The sequence below is a fragment of the Pongo abelii genome, chromosome 9, assembly GCF_028885655.2.
Source record: "Pongo abelii isolate AG06213 chromosome 9, NHGRI_mPonAbe1-v2.0_pri, whole genome shotgun sequence".
Classification (NCBI taxonomy): domain Eukaryota; kingdom Metazoa; phylum Chordata; class Mammalia; order Primates; family Hominidae; genus Pongo; species Pongo abelii.
In genome coordinates this window covers 35,802,249-35,822,138 of record NC_071994.2, presented here as the reverse complement: position 1 = coordinate 35,822,138, position 19,890 = coordinate 35,802,249, and the positions used below count along the sequence as shown (strand labels likewise).

General features: G+C 35.4%; 2 protein-coding genes across 12 annotated transcripts in view; one reads left to right on the top strand and one right to left on the bottom strand.

Moving 5' to 3' along the window:
• Positions 1-4,367, top strand: part of DNAJC24 (DnaJ heat shock protein family (Hsp40) member C24) — a 59,278-nt gene extending 54,911 nt beyond the window's left edge. The window contains exon 4 of one of the 2 annotated variants that reach the window (XM_009246503.3): positions 1,807-4,367. In XM_009246503.3, coding sequence (XP_009244778.1) covers positions 1,807-1,937 — 131 coding nt within the window. In that variant the 3' untranslated portion in view covers positions 1,938-4,367. Of the gene's footprint in view, positions 1-1,016; positions 1,417-1,806 lie in introns of those variants that run through there. The other variant, XM_054524557.1, reaches the window with a different exon arrangement.
• The window catches only part of IMMP1L (inner mitochondrial membrane peptidase subunit 1), a 77,503-nt gene continuing 61,546 nt past the window's right edge, over positions 3,934-19,890 (bottom strand). For all 10 annotated transcript variants that reach the window (XM_002821918.4, XM_063728498.1, XM_054524553.2 and 7 more), the window contains 2 exons: positions 5,003-5,113; positions 3,934-4,100 (listed from right to left, as the gene is read on the bottom strand). In XM_002821918.4, coding sequence (XP_002821964.1) covers positions 4,032-4,100; positions 5,003-5,113 — 180 coding nt within the window. In that variant the 3' untranslated portion in view covers positions 3,934-4,031. The remainder of the gene's footprint in view (positions 4,101-5,002; positions 5,114-19,890) is intronic.

Sequence of the window (19,890 nt, the reverse complement as noted above, 5' to 3'; positions counted from 1 at the left end):
ATAAAAAGTGTGATCAACTAGGAAAGGAAAAATTTGTTTGAAGATCCCTTTAGGATCATTTTCAGAATAGCTATGGAAAGTGAAGATCCAGAACAGGAGAAAAGTTCATGAAACCCTACAGGATAGACATAGCCAAACTGTTGGTTGCCTGATCAAAGGGCAGTATGAAATGATGCATTTTATTATGCTTAAAAGGCATATGTGAGTTGTTCGGATATTGAAGCTAATCTTTACCCTTACAGTTAGTCTGTTATATGCCTTGGTCATTTTGTTGGCCTTCATTCAGAGTATTTAAAATGATGATTTCTGTAAAAGTTATCACCTGGTTAAAAGATTGATGGTATAATAATAATATAAGCAGAACTTTTACAAGATTTGAATTTTTATTGAGCATTAACATTTGGAGTCATCTATGAAAAAACTCCACAGTAGCCCATGGTGTCCTCTGTGTCATTTACCAAGAACATGTCAACTCAGATTGTTTTTCAGGGTTCACTGAGGTGGTAAAAAAACAAGGGGGTAGGGGGAGAGTTAGCTTAGGAAAATCAATGGTTAGAATATGTATCTTTTTAGACAATTTAATACTAAAAAAATTCACTTTCAGAACATGCTGTAGTACATAGATGTTGGCTTAGACAGGGAAGATGTTTGCATTTGGAATTCAAGATTAAATTATTTTTCTGTATGGAGAACAAAGGCATTGTGGTAAAGAATAAAAAGCTGGATTAGGTGAATGAATTCATTTTCTTTACTGATTAAAAAAAAAAAACACATAAAGTTAGCTTATTTAATTGCCAGTTTTTCCAAGGCTGAACTTGATAAGAGAGCAGGTACAAGGCAGTGGAATTTTTCTTTTTTCAACTACATATGATGCGATCTAAGTATTAATCAAATTTGATAATTGAATGAAGATATTTGATTGTATGAAATCATGAGTCCTTTGAGACTTATTTATGTAATAATCAATTATGATGGTGGTGAAATAATGTGATTGATAAGTTATTTTCCTTTGACAGTTACTTCTCAGAGACAGTAAAATGGAATGACCAACGGATCAGAGATTCTTTAAGTCAAAGGGCACAAGCATTTCAACTTCCCAGGAAAATGACACACTTAAAATTTCCACGATCAGGAGCCTAAGTATTGCACCGTATTGCCTCCTTTGGGCATCCCACTTCAGCATTTTGTTGGTTCATGTATCATTTGTAAACATCAAACAAACAGAAACACACACATACCCCCACAGGATTTAAAAAACAACAACATGGTGTTGTGTTTATAGACTTAAGTCAAGATTCTTGAAATAGTGTGACACTAGAAGAGAAAGTATCCAGATGTTGCATTTGATAAATAGTCTGGCTTTCTCTAAAGGATAGACTTCAGGCAAAAGCATCATCCTCCCTAACAGTGGGACAGGTAGGGCTGTTTTTCTTTTCCTTCACTGTAATATTTTAGACAAATACATTGTTGAAAAGAATGTAAAATTTATATGAATTTTAAGAAAACACAAAACTTCAAATAAGTTTCATGGGTTGCTTCTGAGCATGCCCTCTCCTCCCAAAATCCTTGGACTTTTAATTCATAGCTTCAACCCATCTCCTCTACAGAGAAAGATTGTTTGGTAGATAATCTTTAGAAACAGTGCCCCTTTCAAGAAATCCAGTTCTCCTTTAAATACATTTTATCTTTACTGAGCTTCTTCGTTTTGTTTTACAATTTCTATGGAATAAACTCTGCACCTTTTAAGGGTATTAGTGAGGTAGTTACTTACAAGTCTTTGAAACATTATTTTGTTTTCTTTTGCAGGTGATCACTCTTTTTATCTGAGTTGCAGATGTGGTGGAAAATACAGTGTTTCCAAGGATGAAGCAGAAGAAGTTAGCCTGATTTCTTGTGATACATGTTCACTAATTATAGAACTCCTTCATTATAACTAAAATTGTTCACAACTTGAAATGCTTTAACTGTGGTATTGAGACATGATGAGGAGAAGCTATTGAGCTTTGTCCATTCAAGGAAATGGATTCTTTGTCAGCCCTATTATTTGCAAAGAAAATATACAATTATCAAGCAGAGACCACCTCAGATTAATAGAGAATGAATATATTTATTTGTATTTATAATTTATATTTACAAGTTGTCACAAAAATAGATTTGATTATATTTGGTGAATTCCCATCTGGGAACTTTATTATGACATTTTTTTCCATGACACAAAATAAGAATTTTCTTAATATGACCATGTCTTTTGAGTGGGTAACAGTATCATCATATTCCTTTATAGTTACTAAGTTTCTGGTCTAACAGATAACGTTTCTAGTTGCTAAAGTTATAGGGCTGTTATACACCTAGAATCTTTGTGAATAATGTGAGGCCAGTTCTCCCATAAGGAAGGCTGGTTATGGATATTCATAAGGTTATTTCAAAGTTAATAAAGACAAAGTGGCAACTGCAGAAAGTGTTGCCTCCAATCTTGGCCCTGTATTTCCAAAGCTTGTAAACACTGCCATCTTCAAATTTAAATGTAATTTAGGAAATGGAAGCTTTTAATTTTAATTTCTTTTTTCTAAGAGTCTCACTCTGTTGCGCCAGCTGGAGTGCACTGGCATGATCTCGGGTCGCTGTAACCTCCGTCTCCTGGGTTCAAGTGATTCTCCAGCCTCAGCCTCCTGAGTAGCTGGGATTACACGTGCCCACCACCATGCCCAGCTAATTTTTGTATTTTTAGTAGAGATGGGGTTCCACCATGTTGGCCAGGCTGGTCTCAAACTCCTGACCTCAGGTGATCCACCTGCCTCGACCTCCCAAAGTGCTAGGATTACAGGTGTGAGCCACGGTGCCTGGCCTAAGTTTTGTTAATAGAGATGGGATTTCATCATGTTGGCTAGGCTGGTCTTGAACTCCTGGCCTCAAATGATCCGCCCACCTCAACCTCCCAAAGTGCTGGGATTGCAGGCGTGAGCCACCATGCCCGGCCAGAAGCTTTTTTAAAAATAATGACATGAAATTGGTGCATGATTTCCCCTTTTATTTTGGAGTGTTGATATAATATTGGGGCCAGGCATGGTGGCTCACATCTGTAATCCCAGCACTTTGGGAGACTAAGGCAGGCGGATCACCTTTGGTCAGGAGTTCAAGACCACCCTGGCCATCATGGTGAAACCCCATATCTACTAAAAATAATTTTTTTAAAAATTAGCCAGTCATGTTGGTGTGTGCCTGTGGTCCCAACTACTCAGGAGGCTGAGGCACAAGAATCGCTTGAACCCAGGAGGCAGAGGTTGCAGTGAGCCAAGGTTGTGCCACTGCACTGCAGCCTGGGCTACAGAGCAAGACTCTGTCTCAAAAAAAAAAAAAAAAAAAAAAAAAAAAGATATAGTATTAATGCCTATAGTTATGAAGACAGAGCCATTGGCACTGCTGCTATGATGAAATGAACTTTTATAAAGTATTATTGACTATAGCCAACTACAGATGGTATATGCCTCAAAGATGCATGTTTCTATGTATTTATTTAATATTTTGTGTACAGTAAAAGTCAGAACTCATTTAAAGAACTTTAAGGGATCCTTTAGAGACATTTTTACTTAATTTCAAATGAGTGGGCTGAGCATGTAGACTAGCAGCTTTTTATCAAATCTGGCATTGTCAGGTTGAACTTATAAATACGAATAGTTACTACTCTGACTTGTAAATGTAGCTGCTAAAGTATGAGGCATATTTAAGAAGAATCGATTAGTTTCATTATACCTATAAGAACAAGAATTCAAAAGTGAGGTAGTCATCCAGGTTCCCCCTCCCAAAATATTTTTGTATCGTAAAATTTAGATGACTTTTTTGGGTGACATTTTTATCCATATATTTTGAACTAACAGAACTTGCAGAATGTGTGTCGAATATTCTTTACATTTAACAATTAAAAACAACTAAAACTGAATAGCAAATAGTTTATTGGTAAGTACAAGGTTTCAACAGGAGTAATAAATCACATGAAAAGGAGACAATAATCAAGTCAAAAGAATAAATGCTTACTAATCATCAGAAAATCTGTGGCCATTAGGGCTGGCACGTAAAAATCCAAAATCACTCAGAGGCCAAATCTGTAAAATCAAAATGAGGTTGAAGACAATTAGTGAAAGTAATGTTATACTATCATCATATTCCCTTTTGCTATCCGTCCCTTTTCTCTATGCCAGATAAACACTTTTGCCTTACTCATCAATCAAGAATAAAATTTTCTGCATCAAAGTAAGACTTGAGAAAATAAACTTATGTGTATATATGTTTAAACTCCAAAGTTTGGAACATTCAAACATTGTACGTGAAATTATATGTGTGTAGTGTGTGAATAAATATGTATGAATATATGGTCTGTGTTTTCTTTTACTACTTGAAAATAAGAGTTAACTGTATACTTTCAACCAAAGGGGCTTAGGTTTAAGTACTTGAATATGGCATCTGTTTAAATGTAAAGAATCCTGTAAATTATCCAACAGCTCCATGTATTCATGAATGTTTTTCTCCTCACTGACTGTGATAAAAAGGAGGGGCCAGTGAAAACAATAATCTTCCCTAATAACCATACATTCACAATAAGTCTGTGACTCACAGTACTCAACTGGGGTAGTTTGAGTACAGGTAGTTTGAATCTAGACTGTTCTTCTGCACATGCTTATTAAAATATGCCCTGGGCAGGATGTGAACATGGTTTTAAGAGTTGTACAAAAGAGAACTGAACTTCTGGAAATTCAAATTAAAGTCTTCTTAGGCTATTGCTAAGGTAGTTTGGATTTTATTATTATCTCTATGGGAGCAGGGGCAAGGGGGGAATAAGTTTGCGTATGGCTATTAAGTTAAGGCCAACAGGTTCATAAAATATATTCAGTGCAACAGTTAAGTACACTGACAGCCTGAAGATTTCAGAGATCATTTTGAGAGAAACTTTTTTTCTAGCTCAGAAAATAAACCTTAAAAACCTTACATTTTAAGCAGAAAATGGTACCTTAAAGAAGATTCGTCCTCTTATTAGTCCATATGGAATAGGTCCATAGTACCTGGAATCTGTAGAATTCTGTAGATTGTCACCTTCTAACCAAACATGACCCATTGGCACCTAGAATTAGAGAAGAAATGCAGCCTCTTAAAGATAAAACCTAATTTGGGTACTATAATTAAAAAGCATGTCATTCAGAGGTAGAGAGAAATGTCCTAAGGCTCTCTTTTATAGAATAGATAGAAATCCTAATATTGCATTTTTCCTTTTATTTCTTGCACAATAAAGTAACTTTTACTAAATATCAAAGGTTTCAACTTTTTAAAAAACCTATCTTTTTTTGTCATATGGTTCCCAAATATTAATTTGTTACACAAACCCCAAACTGAGGTTATGAGAGATCAAAACAGTGTGACAGGGTCATTAATTTAATAGACTTCAAAAGAGGTCATTAGGATGCTGACTGAAAATGTGCCCTTGTGTCTCAATAACAGCATAAGCAGGGCAGCCACTCACTCAGCAACATCCTGGGGCCAATACCAAGGCCAAACCTATTAGAATGCTCATGATGAACTAAATGGTAATTGATTGTGACATCAATTACAAATAATCTCATCATTTTATTGGAGTAGGCTTGTCAAAATTCTAATTAACATCCCTGTTCTGCCTTTGTACAGGCCATATCTTCAATGCATTATACTTCAATAATGACCATGAAGAACCAGAAGGACCTATTATAAAATCATCAGTTGTAAAATAATGATGGTGACCTTCTCCTAAATGAAAAGACTATCTCCTATAATGTTCTATGTATAAACTGGTAAATAACAAGATTTTTACTCAGTGACAATCATAAGCATATTTAGAACAGAATACTTTTTTTTTAAGCCACCTGCAATATGAGACATTTGCCTATTTCTGTTCAATGTAAACTAAAAAACTTACTTTCCAGCAACAATCTTTAAAATTGCTTTTTAAAAGTTTTTATTTTACAGTTTGTTATCTAAGACAGTTGAATTACTGACCAGACCAAAATGATCTATGTATGGGGAAGGAATTTATTTTCACTATTCTTTTGACTGGTTTTACTTGTAAACGTTTTATGAAGAAAAATACACTACTGGGTTTAATAAGAGAGAATGCAACTTTTTTTTAATCACAAATTACTTTCTTGAAAAGTAAATGTATACAAGAATGTAAAATTTGAATTTCACTTACGTAAGCGATTTTAAGATTCTGGAAGGTCTTATGTACAAATATTTGCCAAAAATCTCCAAATTAACTCTGCATTTAGATACATTTAAACGTTAAATCTATTTGTAGAAAAAGGACATAAGTTTACTGAAAGAATATCAGAAACTGTATGATCATTCACTTTTATCACTGGAACTAGTTTGTCCAAGGGCCAATAGCAAGGCCACTTCCTTGCTATCTAATAAAATCGACATATGTGCAGTGAAGTGTAAGACTGCTCTAGTAGGAAAGTGTGTACATCACAGTCATCAAAAAAGGAACAAAGTAGTGAATTTGGAAAAGCCATATGTAATTAACATTCTGAAGCGTTACTTTGATAAAGCTATAAGGTGAACATCTTTCGTGTCTAAATTTCCAGTTTCTCCCTAAAATGTGTTTTTTCCTGCGTTCTAAAAGCAGGTAATATATATGAATAAATAAAACCATGTAGTTATGGACACCAGTAAAAGTAAAATAAAAACATTATACAAATAATAAGGCAACTATCAACAATCTAGGGATATCTTTGTCTGACCATCCCATTGACGGTAAACCAGGATCAGTGGTTTCTACATTCCATCTCTTCATGAAGCGTTCCCTAAACTTGCCTGCCCATACCAACCTGCACTTAACATACAAAGTCAGCCTTGCTTGGGGCCCTACATTATAACCTTTATTATTATTTTTAACCTGCTTGGCTTTTCTGTCAGTTTTTACTATTTTATACCAGAATAAACCAACAGACAGTAATGCCATGATTTGACTTTTATTACATTATAGTTTGGTGCAAAAATAACTGCGGTTTTTGCCACAAAATACATTTAATGGCAAAAACCACAATTACTTTTGCACCAATCTAATAGATTTTTGCCAATATGTATGGCAAAAAATGATACCTTTGTCTTATGAGTGAGGCTGATTCTTCTTTTCGTGTTTAAGAGGCATTTAATTCCTTCTCTGTGATATCTTTTTGCATGTCTTTTGCCATTTGGCTACTGGGTTGATCTCTTTTTTTTCCCTCATTTCATAAGCACTCTTTAAGTACTAGGGAGATTAGCCCTTTGTAGTACAAATAGCAAATATTCCCAGTTTCTCATTTCTCTTATGAGCCTTTGCTTTCATATCTTCTGAATTTTGAGTCTTTCTTAGAAATGTCTCATGGTTTCTTCTTTTACATTTAACTATTTTATTCTTTGGGAGTACATCCTTACAAATGGTTATGAGGCTTGGATGAATGTTTTTGATTTTTGTAAATAACTAATACCTTGGTAATATTTTTCTGTGCATTTATTTGATTGTTGGCAGTGTCAGATATTATTCTGTGTGTTTTCTGATTGAATTTAATATCCAGTGAATAGTCTGTGCCTACTTTTGCATATATTAGTCTTTGGGATCTCAATTGTCCTATCTATATGTATTTCTTATATAATACAGACAAGATTAATACATTTATCGCAAATATTTTTCCCAATCTATTTTTTTGTCTTTTTATATTTATTATGTTCCACAAAGTTTTTAGTTTTTTATACAGTATTTACTTTTATATCCATATGCTTTTTAAAAGATGATTTTAATTATTTACAGTACCTAAACCAAAAGTGGAACTCAGATATTTGCTGGTGGTTAAATACTTATAAATAGAAATTCTTTGAAAGCACAATGATAACTGCCATTAGCTAGGTCACTTTTGTAGCAGTTATGACCTGAGTTTCTTTCAAATTAGCGACATCTCTGGAGTAATTTTTGTTTTTTGAGACGGAGTCTTGCTCTGTTGCCCAGGCTGGAGTGCAGTGGTGTGATCTTGGCTCACTGCAACCTCCACCTCCTGGGTTTAAGCAATTCTCCTGCCTCAGCCTCCCAAGTAGCTGGGATTATAGGTGCCCACCACCACACTCAGCTAATTTTTCTGTTTCAGTAGAGACAGGGTTTCACCATGTTGGCCAGGCTGGTCTTGAACTCCTGACCTCAAGCAATCCACCCGCCTCTGCCTCCCAAAGTGGTGGGATTACAGGGGTGAGCCAGTGCGCCCAACCATCACCAGAGTAATATAATTAACAACTACAGAAAGGAATCTTCTAAAAAAAAAAAATCTGAACATATCACCAGAAGCCTTTCATTTGATACTTAAAATAACCTGTGAAGTACTAAATTTGATATTTAGTCAAGGAAAAAGAAATAGGTTCAAATATGAGACATGCTAACTCCTCATTACCTGAAATCCATACATGTTAATGACCATGCATCCATTTACAGTAAAGAGATGCCTACATCTCAGACTTAACACTTCATGTAAAGTACACAAATCAAGGAAACAGCTTCATCACTGATGTTACCTTTAATCTAACAAGATCTCTATAAAACAAGAAAACCTCTATGTACAGATCTTTTAAAATTAAAGCAGGCACCTTTGCTGATCCACCTCTGTAAGTTACAGGTTGAGTATCTCTTATCTGAAATGCTAGAGACCAGAAGTGTTTCAGGTTTCAGATATTTAGATTTTGGAATATTTGCATATACACGAGATATCCAGGGGAAGAGACCCAAGTCTAAATATGAAATTCATTTGTTTCATATCCACCTTACATACATAGCCTGAAGGTAATTTTATACAATATTTATAATTTGTCCAAGGAACAAAGTTTTGACTGTGTTTTGACTATGACTCGTTATGTGAAGTCATATGTGGAATTTTCCACTTGTGGCATCACACAGGCACTCAAAAAGTTTCAGATTTTGGAGCATACTGGATTTTGCATATTTGGATTAGGGATGCTCAACCCATGCTCAGTTTACCAGTAAAAAAACATAATGTTTGCAATTACTCCTTTTAAATATATAATTATTTTTGGTATGGGGGAAAAGAGTGAAAACTTTATTGCACTTTAAAAATCAACTTTATAGAGGTATATTTTATATACAGTAAAATGCACCTGTTTTAAGTTTTGACACAAGTTTTGAAAAATGTACTTACCCATCTAACCACAACCACAATGATACAGGATGTTTCTTCCATGCCGAAAAGTTCCCTTCTGTTCCTTTGTAGTCAGTTTCCTATCGCCATGCCTAGACCCAGTCAATGAGTGATCTGCTTTCTGTTACTAGATAGTAGTTGTGCCTGTTGCTTAATTTCATATAAATGGAATTACAAAGTACCTATTTTGTGTCTGCCTTCTTTTGCTTAGCAAGTTTTTATGATTAATCTATGTTGTATGTAAAAGTCATTCATTTTTTACTTCTGAGAAGTATGCCACTGTAAACCACAATGTTTATCTATGAAACTAGAGGTGGATACTTGGGTTTGCAGTTTGGTGCTAGTAAAAATAAAGCACTATGAACATTCATGTACAAGTCTTATTTCTTTTCAGTAAGTATCTAAGGGTGGAATTTCTGGGTCATTAGTAAGTCTATGTTTAACCTTAAAGAAATTACCAACCTTTTTCAAAATGATACTATTGTATACTCCCTACAACCAATGTATGACCGTGTTCCTGTTGTTCCACAACCTCTCCAGCACTTGGTATTATCAGTTTTTAAATGTTTTGCCATTCTAGTAGGTGAAAGATATATTAAATTGTGGTTTTAATTTGCACTTCTCTGATGAAAGCATTTTTCCATTGTGCATACAGTATTATCTTTTGTGAAGTATCTATTAAAATATTTTGGCCATTTTAAAAATGGGTTATCTTCTTATTCATTGTACCAGTCCTTTATTTACCATGGATACAAGTCCTTTGATGGGATTGCAAATATTTTCTCCCAGGCTGCATCTTTTTAAATGATGTTTTGACAAGCAGAAGTTTTTAATGTTGCTGAGGTCCAATTCATACTTTTTTTCCTATTGTGTTTCGTGCTTTTCGTGTCCTAAGAAATCTTTACCTGCCCCTAGATTATGAACATATTATACTATATTCTACAAATTTTATAGCTTTAGCGTATGTGATCCATTTTGAGATAACTTCTGTGCATGATGTGAAGTATTTGTCGCATCTGTTTTTGTTTCCTTTTTTCCTCCTTTCTATTGGATTATTTTTCTGAATTTTTTTATTTATTCGATTGCCATATTTAATATAGATCTTATTCTTGAAGTTGTTACTCCAGGGTTTACAATATGCATCATTAATCACAATCCACCTTTTCTTAAGGTATAATTATCTTCACATATTATACCACTTCATGTAAGGTAAGAAAGGAAAGAATTTCGCAACAGTATATTTTCATCCTTATCAGTGAATACAGAATTCTGGATTGACAGTGTTTCCCCACCTAACACTTTAAAGATTTCATTTTCTTTTCTTGCTGTTTTTAATAATAGATCAGCAGAAACTCCTTGTTCTCAGTTGTATGTAATATATTTTTTCTCTGGTTAAGATTTTCTCTGTCTTCCCTGGTTTGATTTTCTTTGTATTTGGCCAGAACTTCTTTCTGTACTTCTTGGATCTCTGATTTATCATTTTGAACAAAATTGGAAAAAAATGTATAGATCACCTTCTCTTCTACCCACTATCCTGGGCATCCATAGCCTTCATGTTAATCTGCTTGACCTGTCCTATGGGTTACTCATTTTTTTTTTCTTCCAGACTTTTTCCTTTCCTTCAGTTTGTATACTTTTAATTCCTGTCTTCAAATTCCCAGATCTTTTCTTTTGTAGTTTCTGATCTACTACTGTAAAGACCACCAAATGTACTCTTAAGCTCTAAAAATTACATTTGGTTCTTTCATATACCATTTATTTCCTCAATATGTTCATCTCCTCTAGATACTCAAAAATAGTTAGAATTGGTGTTTTAGAGTGCCTCTCTGCTAATTCCATAATTTCTGTCATTTCTGGGTCTATTTAACTGATTTACTTTTGATTATGTGTTACATTTTCCTGCTTCACATATCTGGTAATTTCTGATTAAACTGGACACTCATTTGCTGAGTAGATTTTGTTGTCTGTTTTTATAGAGTGTTGAATGTTGAGGGAGTCTGGTTTCTCTGAGGTAGTTAAGTTAGCAGCAGTCACCTTATTCCTTTCAAGCCTTGTTTATAAGCCTGCTAGGTTGGGTCTTTATCTTACATTTTATTCTAAGGGCTATTTTAGTCCTACTACTAAGGCTTGATTTTTGCAGAGTCTCTAACTGAATGTTCTGGATATCAACAAGATCTGTCCACACTGGCTGGTCCGAACACAGATGTCTCTCAGCTGTGTGTGGGTTCTGGGACTTTTTTGGCTTACAGCTCCCCAGTAGTCATTCATTCCTCAGTCTCTTTAAGTTCCACCATAAGCAGGCACAATTTAGTATTGAGCCCAAAAGCCAAGGGAATTTCTACGTAGATTTCTGGAGATCTTTCTTTATCTCTTTGCTCCATGGTAGTCGGATTTATAAATCCCAACTACTTATGCATACCTGTACCCCAATCTCTGTCTCAACTCAGCAAGACCACCTGTGCTTTGCTTGACTTTCCCTCCTTGTACTGTTATCTGAAAACTGCTTTAAGACAGAAGTTGGGGCAAGTAGAGGCTTATTTTGTTTCCTTTCTGTCAAGGATCAGTTTCATACTGCCTGCTATGCAATGTATTAAAACAGTAGTTTCACATATTTTTGTCCAGTTTTCTAGTTGTTTATGGCAGGAGGGCAAGTTCATGACCAGTTATTCCATCACTGCCAGAAGCAGATGTTCAAATTACATAATTTTAAAAAACCTGTTTTTTCTTTGAGACAAAATGTCGCTCTCTCACCCAAGCTGGAGTGCAGTTGTGCGATCTTGGCTCACTGCAACCTCTGCCTCCCGGGCTCAAGCGATTCTCCTGCCTCAGCCTCCTGAGTAGCTGAGATTACAGGCATGCACCACCATGCCCAGCTAATTTTTGTATTTTTAGTAGAGATGGGGTTTCAACATGTTGGCCAAGCTGATCTCAAACTCCTGGCCTCAAGTGATCTGCCCGCCTCGGCCTCCTCAAGTATTGGGATTACAGTCGTGAGCCACTGCGCCCGGCCTTAAAATACTTTTTTAGCATACTTGGAACAATATAAAGAGAATCATTTCAGTGAAGACTAAAATTTTTGATGTGTGAAGTGTGCTTTGGCATCTCCATCTTGCATCCCCTTCAGTGGAGTCTCCTTTATGTTGTTTTACCCTTTCCCTATCAAAACTCTGGAAAAGATTTGCCAAACTCAGCAGGCAATTATGTACAAACAAGGAAATTCACTATGGTATTTTCTGCATCTCAAGACCGGCAATGGTATAAATGTTCCTCAGTAGGCAGAGGTTAAATAGAATAGCTTTCTTTTATATATTAGTAAACAGCCAGTAAGAATAAATACATAAATAATGGAAAGATTTCCATGAGATAGCCAGAGGAAAAAATAAGTTGCAGGGCAATGTGTATAATTGTAAAATTTTTAAAATATGTATTTCAAAATATACATTTTTATGACCAGTGCATACTATTTAAGTAACTTAAAGTATACATATGTATATATACACAGAAATATATGTGTGTGTCTTAAAATACAAACTGCTTAACCCTTTCAGTGATGTTCATACTTTTAAAAAAGGGAGCATCATCCTTCATGATGCAGGTTAGGGGGAGCTTGTTGGCTTGTTGAATTTTTTTAAAAGGTGTTTCAGTGTTGGGCTTTTTTTTTTTTTTTTTTTTTTTTGTCTTTGGTAGTGTGGAAAGAGAGTTAACCTAACCTCTAATTCATATAGTAGGATATGCTTCTTTGTATAGTACAAGTAAATGACTTGTCATTTACTTCACAGTACTGTCATCAAATCTACAGATGACTAAAATATTACTCTAGCCAAGAACACATTTAAACAAACATACAGTAAAACACATTTTTTTGGTTTGGGTCTGAAACACAACACCTGACTTTTCTAATATGGAATAAGGCAAGGAACAGAACATTTTCTTTCTAACTTTAAACACAGTTATTGTCTGTTAGATTAACCTACCAGTTGTCAGTAAGTTGAAAATTCAAACCAGATAATAGAAAAAAGAATTCTATAGCAATATTATAATAATAAAATATGAACAGGATAAAATGGTAGATTAACATGTATTTTTCTTTCCTTTTTTTGTGCTCACAGAGACAGATAATAAAATGTGTTTTTTTAAAAGCTATGGTAACTTTACAACTAAGGCTGAAAACCACTCTAATAAACACATTTATAGTAAATGTTTTACAAATGGCCCAAAATGGAAATCCCTAATTCTATGTCTTTGTTCATTACATCTCATAATCAAAACTTTTAAGGTGGATTAATTTTGTACTCTTGTAAATATGCTATGCCATTTTGAATGAATGCATAAGACTGAATATATGAATATATGTTTTCATGAATGCCATAAACTGCTTTAATTTTGCCCAAACCTGAATTCTCCATGCGTCTCAGATATAGCTAACTTTACAGCTAAATTTTAAGGCATTAAAGGGACCTTTAAATCATTCTTGTTTTTCCTTTCTACGTCAGAGGTTTACTTCCTGAACTAGGTTTACTTCCTGAGCTATGATAAAACCTAATCTCAGGGCTGGACAAAAGAATCAAGCCTCTAGTTCTCAGCTATATTTACTGAGGTCTAGTTAAGTGCCTCCTTTTTAGCACAAACAACAAATGTAATTGCCTCATGGCCTGCGGGTGTCCATTGAACAAAAGAGGCTTTTGTGAGGCAATACACAGGTGTTACCTTTCTTGATTCAAGTGAAATCTGATGAAAGAGTCCACAATATCAAATAACACATTTACTAAACTGTAATCAAACTCATTTATTTGATTAGGCAAATAACATCTAATTAAGAAAAGTTCTGGCTAAAAAATAATTGCATGTTTGACCTTCAAAAGTTTCAAAAACCAGAAAATCCTAAGAACAGACTGATTTTTAATTAACACTTTATTTGCCATGTATTTTATAGTTTACAACCAGCAATGGTAGGGTTTGCATTGGCCCTACCTATTGCTCGTACTTCTTTAATGGTTCTAAAATGACCGCAAAGAAAACAAAACAACAGTCATGAAAGAAACAAACAAAATTATGAGGCAAGGTGAGAAACAAAGTTTTTAGAATCCTTTTTTTAATGATTATTTTTTCATTTTCCTGTAATGTACAAGAAAAAGAGCACACATTTATGAAAGCAATCAGATAGTCTTTTTTGCTTCTATTTCGTAAAAACAAATGACTGATAGATCAACGATACTCTAGTCAAAAGTATTTCATTTTGCATGTGTTTCAAAGATTTTATTTTGTGTCTAATGGAATAATCAGTGGGCTATAAAATGCATAATTCCCTTGCCTATGAAAAAAGTCTATATGATGAATGTACATTCAAAAGATGTCATTTTAGTCCAATAATTAATACTATGTAATTGTTTTTTATCTTATTATCTTACAAAAAAGCAGTATCAAGTTACTATACCTACTATGTGGCCACTGTATATTCTGCTTAATCATGACTTATGTATCCAAAGTGTGTCCATATTAAGATCCTATGCACACGAACTACTAGAGATAATATTTGAAAATGAATAATTTATTAGTATTGTTCTAAAAAGATCTCATAAAACCCAATTTGTTTGAGTCATGTAACAGCAAAATTGGAAGCACCATCAGTAAATCACTGTTTACCCTTCCTATAGTGCCAGCAGAAGCTATAAACAAAAACACATGTAAAAAATGAAGAATTAAATTCTGAGATACAATAAATAGAAGACACTTTTAGAACACAAAGGTGAGAAAACATTAATTTTTAAAAATGCGAGTATCTGAAATGTCAGTTCTGGGTATCCCTCAAAGCAAACTCAAGGAACAGTTTTACTTATTTTCATTGGCATTCTCCTCGCCCTAACTACTTGCCCGCATTCTGTCTACCTGAGCTAATTAAGGCAGAGGAGTATCTGGAGTCCTGATCGAAGTGTTTCCAAATGCTAGATGCATAATGAAGGGATTGTAGAGACCAGGCACAGAACAGTTAATACACTGACTATTTTAATACGTACTATTTCTATACGGTCCTGCTTCCTTTTCTCCCTTTTAAAATTCAGCCTTATTGCTATCCTATCTACATCATTGCTGGGAACTGTTATTGCCCTTCCCTCCTTAAAAATGGTGCTACCTTACATTCATAGCCAGTCATCACCAAAGAGGAATTTACACAAAAGTTTCAGTAGGCTACACCTATAGCATCGGGGTTTGAGTAAGGGGTATGCTTTTTACTAACAGTTTCTCTTTCGTTATTGAGCTTCTCCCTGCTGAGTAGGTTTAAAGCTTAGTCTAAGGCTTGACTTGCTCATTCTCGTGGCAATTGCAAGATAAGCTCTTTCTTCTTCTCCCTAAGCTCTCAATACCTCCATCTAGCCTGAATAGTAACCTCTGGTGGGTTGTTTAGGATAGTGCTTAAAAATACAGTCCACACAGTCACACATAGTCCTGAGTTCCAAATACAGCTTTGCATACTAGTTAAGCACCTTGGGCAAGTTATTTAAACCTCTCTATACAACTGAGACTAATAAATACCTTATGAAATACTATGAGAACCAAATGAAACAAGACTCCTGGCACCCAGGAAGCAGTCAGTAAGAGCACTTACTAGCAGCTGCCACATTTGCCAGTGTGAATTATGTCTATTGGGCTTTCTTTGTCCCCGGTTTCCTAGGCAGTCTACCCAGATCTCTGCAAAGTTAACTGTGCTTTGCTATTTTACTTTATGTTTCTGGTTATTTTCTTTTACACTGTATTCAATTATATAGCTCTGGTGTTACCCAAGTCTTTGACTTGAATCCAATATAATTAAAAATGTACATTAATTATGAGTAAGTAGCACAACAATTATGCCACCTAATTTAATGAAATTCAGTTTTTAAGATAAAATCATCCTAGATTAGCAGTAAAAACTAACATTTCTATTCTTTTTTTTTTTTTTTTTTCTGAGACAGAGTCTTGCTCTGTTGCCCAGGCTGGAGTGCCATGGAGCGCGATCTTGGCTCACTGCAACCTCTGCCACCTGGGTTCAAGCGATTGCCCTGCCTCAGCCTCAAGAGTAGCTGGGATTACAGGCATGCGCCACCACGCCTGGCTAATTTTTGTATTTTTAGTAGACACAGGGTTTCACTATGCTGGTCTCGAACTTAAATGGGCATGCTCATCAAGCAATGTTTATTAAATATTGAATGCTTAGGCCCTTATCAAGCATCCACTTCTTCAGAACCATTTACCAACTAGTCAGAATGTAGGAGATGGAGAAGAGGGTTGGAACTGAAGCCAGTTTATAGGCCTTTCTATCCACGCCTCCCAATACTATTGTCCCAGTCTTTTACCTCTGTCTCTTTGTAAATACAATGTTACCTGGTATTCTGAGATTCGGATTTAAAAGAAGCACTTTATATTCTCATTCTAAGACTATCTCTGCACTTTCACTTTAATACAGCTTGATCTATATACTTGCTTTCCTTCCAAAGGATGAGCCCAACTTAATTCAACAAAGGGTATTTCAGACTGTAGTAGAAAATGGTGTTAAATATTACAATGATGAGTTTTCTCATGCTCTCAGAAAAACAGTTTTGAACAGTAAATCAGATGCATACTGTACACAATATGTACTAATATGTTTCCACCAAAAGTTTTATTCCTGGCACTCCACTTAATTCTTTCCCAAATCCAAACTCATCCTATATGGATTTATTGCTACAGATGAATCTCTGTAGCTCTTTTCAATCTGCTGTTGTTGCTGTGCATAACTGCTTCATATAGAGATTGGCCAGAAAAACAGATTTATATCTGAAAGGGTATTAGAAATAGATTACCAGTAGAAAGGCTGCCATACTTCAAAAAAGAAATGATTAAAATTAAATATGTAGTTATTTTTGTACTTGATGTTACTGATGCATTTTTTTAAAAACAGGCATTGTTGAATATATTTGACAGAGACTTCTCCTGCTTGTGTTTTACTCATCAAAACACAACTCTAATGTACCAAACCCAGCAGATTATTTAGAATAAAATCTAGGTTTGTGAATACAAAATTGCAAATTAGGCAGGTGGATGACAGATGACTTTTTTTTTTTTTTTTTTTTTTTGAGACAGAGTCTCACTCTATTGCCCAGGCTGGAGTGCAGTGGCACAAGACAGATGGCATTTTTTAGTGATGATGCATGATACAAAGAGAATAGCTGAAGATCTTTAAAAAGTAAGAATGATCTAGGGCTAAGCGCATCAAAACACTGTTTTGACTAAGAGACAAAAACAGACTACAGACATCAAGGAGGGAATAGCAAAGCATCCAGACGTCATCTGGGGAAAGCGGTACTTTTTTGCTACTTGCTATAAAATTTAATTGCCACATTATTAATTTAAAATATAATCTACCTTAATCTTATTAGTAGACTTCTACACTTGTGCAAAATTTTATATATCTTCTTTCCATTTCCCAAATTAACATCTCCCCCAACAACCCTATTTTATTGTACCACCCACCCTGTGGCAAAAACTAACAACTTGGGTGTCATTTTTAAGCCCTTCAATTCCCTTTCTTCCAGCATCCAATCTTGTCTAGATTATTTCCTTAATCTTTCTGCAATCTTTGTACTTCTTTCTATTCTCGATGTTATTATCTCATTATGCCTCACTCACAGCCTATTAACTGGTCTCTCTGCCTCCAGGCTCTCCTAATCCTAGCCATCCTCTAATAGTCTACACTAACATCAGAATGGCCCCACAGAAACTAAATAAAAACTAAGCCTGATCATGTTATTCCCCTGCTTGAAACATAAAAGGAACTGAGCCTTGTTTAATTCTTATTTTTAGGGATGGGGTCTTGCTATATTGCCCAGGTTGACTTTGAGCTCCTGGGTTCAAGCCATCCTCCCACGTAACAGACTACCATGCTTGGCTTCTACCTTTCATTTTTATCTCTTCTTACTACTCATCCCTCCTACTATATGTGCCATACACTGGAACTCTTACTTTTGGCAGTTCCCCAAAAGCACAATGCTGTACTTACTTCTAGGCCTTCAGAATATGCTGCTTTCTTTGACTAACTCCTGCTTACCCTTTAAAACTTCAACTCAGGTTTCACTTTCCCATTCTGGAAAAATCTCATCTAACCCAGTCTGGATAAATATCCTTGTGTCTTATCAAAGCACCTTGTGCCTAATTCTATTATACTATACTGTAATTTCGTCTATTCCTCCAACTTAACTATAACCTCCTAAAGTTACACTGTCCAATATGGCAGCCACTAGTCATATATGTGGCTATCTAAATTTTAAAATTACATAAAATTAAGAATTCAGTTTCTCAGACACACTAGCCATGCTTCATGTGCTCAACAGCCATGTGTGCCTAGTGGCTACCATATTGGACAGCACAGATACAGGATATTTCCATTATTTCAGAAAGTTCTGCTGGTGTTGCTGGGGGCAAAGATGACTACCCTAACGTGTACTGGCCCTCAAGTAAGTGCTCAGTAAGTGTCTGTGGAATTAATGAATGCACACATCGAAAAAGAAAGTTGAGAGGTTAATGTCTGGCAAATTTTGTATATTCCTATAGCCTCCTAAAAGCTATTTAAGTCTTCTCTCCCAGTCTACCCTTAGATGTCCCCCCTCCCAAGTCCAATGGTCTGGCCGCTTCTGAGGCAGCCTCATTAAGGAAGATGTGTGAGTGCTAGGATTGGTCTGAGGTCAGAAGTCCATTATCAGTCTCAGTCTGTGTCCCTAGACCTACTTTGACTTTCCTTACACTGGGAAGTCAGGTCAAATTTCAAGTCTCTTTAGACAACAGAAGGTTTCTCTAATCCTTCTTGCTTTCAAGAATCATACATAATGTACACAAAGTAGATGAGAATCTTAAGTTGTATCCAAGAATTTTAAATTACCTATAATTGTAAGTACTTTGTAAAATACTGCTTAGTCTCCTTTTCTTGTTAGCTCTGCATTTGTGTTTAGTTGGATACAAGCACTAGCTGTGCCATACTAAGTGATTTATACATTTTCTTAAAGTAATTATGAAAATTCTGTCCCAGGAGGAAAACACTCTAATGTCCAGGTTGGCAGTGCAATAACTTGTAATGCCAATATTTTCTTGCTAATTTAACATCTTTAGCCATTTTATAATATGCATACCTGCTTTTGTATCTGTTTTTCCTCTTTTTCATTCTTGTTTTAGGTAGAGAATTGTTCGGTTTGGTGAGAATATTTTTATGGGCTAAGATTAAGTTGTTCACAAAAACCTGTCAAATTTTAATTACCCAAAGTGGTAACATCAAAACTTCATTTACTTGCTTATTCCAAAAGGGAGTTGAATATATTTCACTTACTCAATAGCAGTTTTTCCAGTAGACCTAGTAAAGACTGTTATAGCACCCGGGCGCGGTGGCTCACACCTGTAATCCCAGCACTTTGGGAGGCTGAAGCAGGCAGATCACTTGAGGTCAGGAGTTCGAGACCAGCCTGCCCAACATGGTGAAACCCTGCCTCTACTAAAAATACAAAAATTAGCCAGGCATGGTGGCAAGCGCCTGTAGTCCCAGCTACTCAGGAGGCTGAGGCAGGAGAATTGCTTGAACCTGGAAGGCAGAGGTTGCAGTGAGCCAAGATCGTGCACTGCAGTCCAACCTGGGTGACAGACTGAGAATCTGTCTCCAAAAGAAAAAAATAAATAAATAAAATAGATTGTTTTT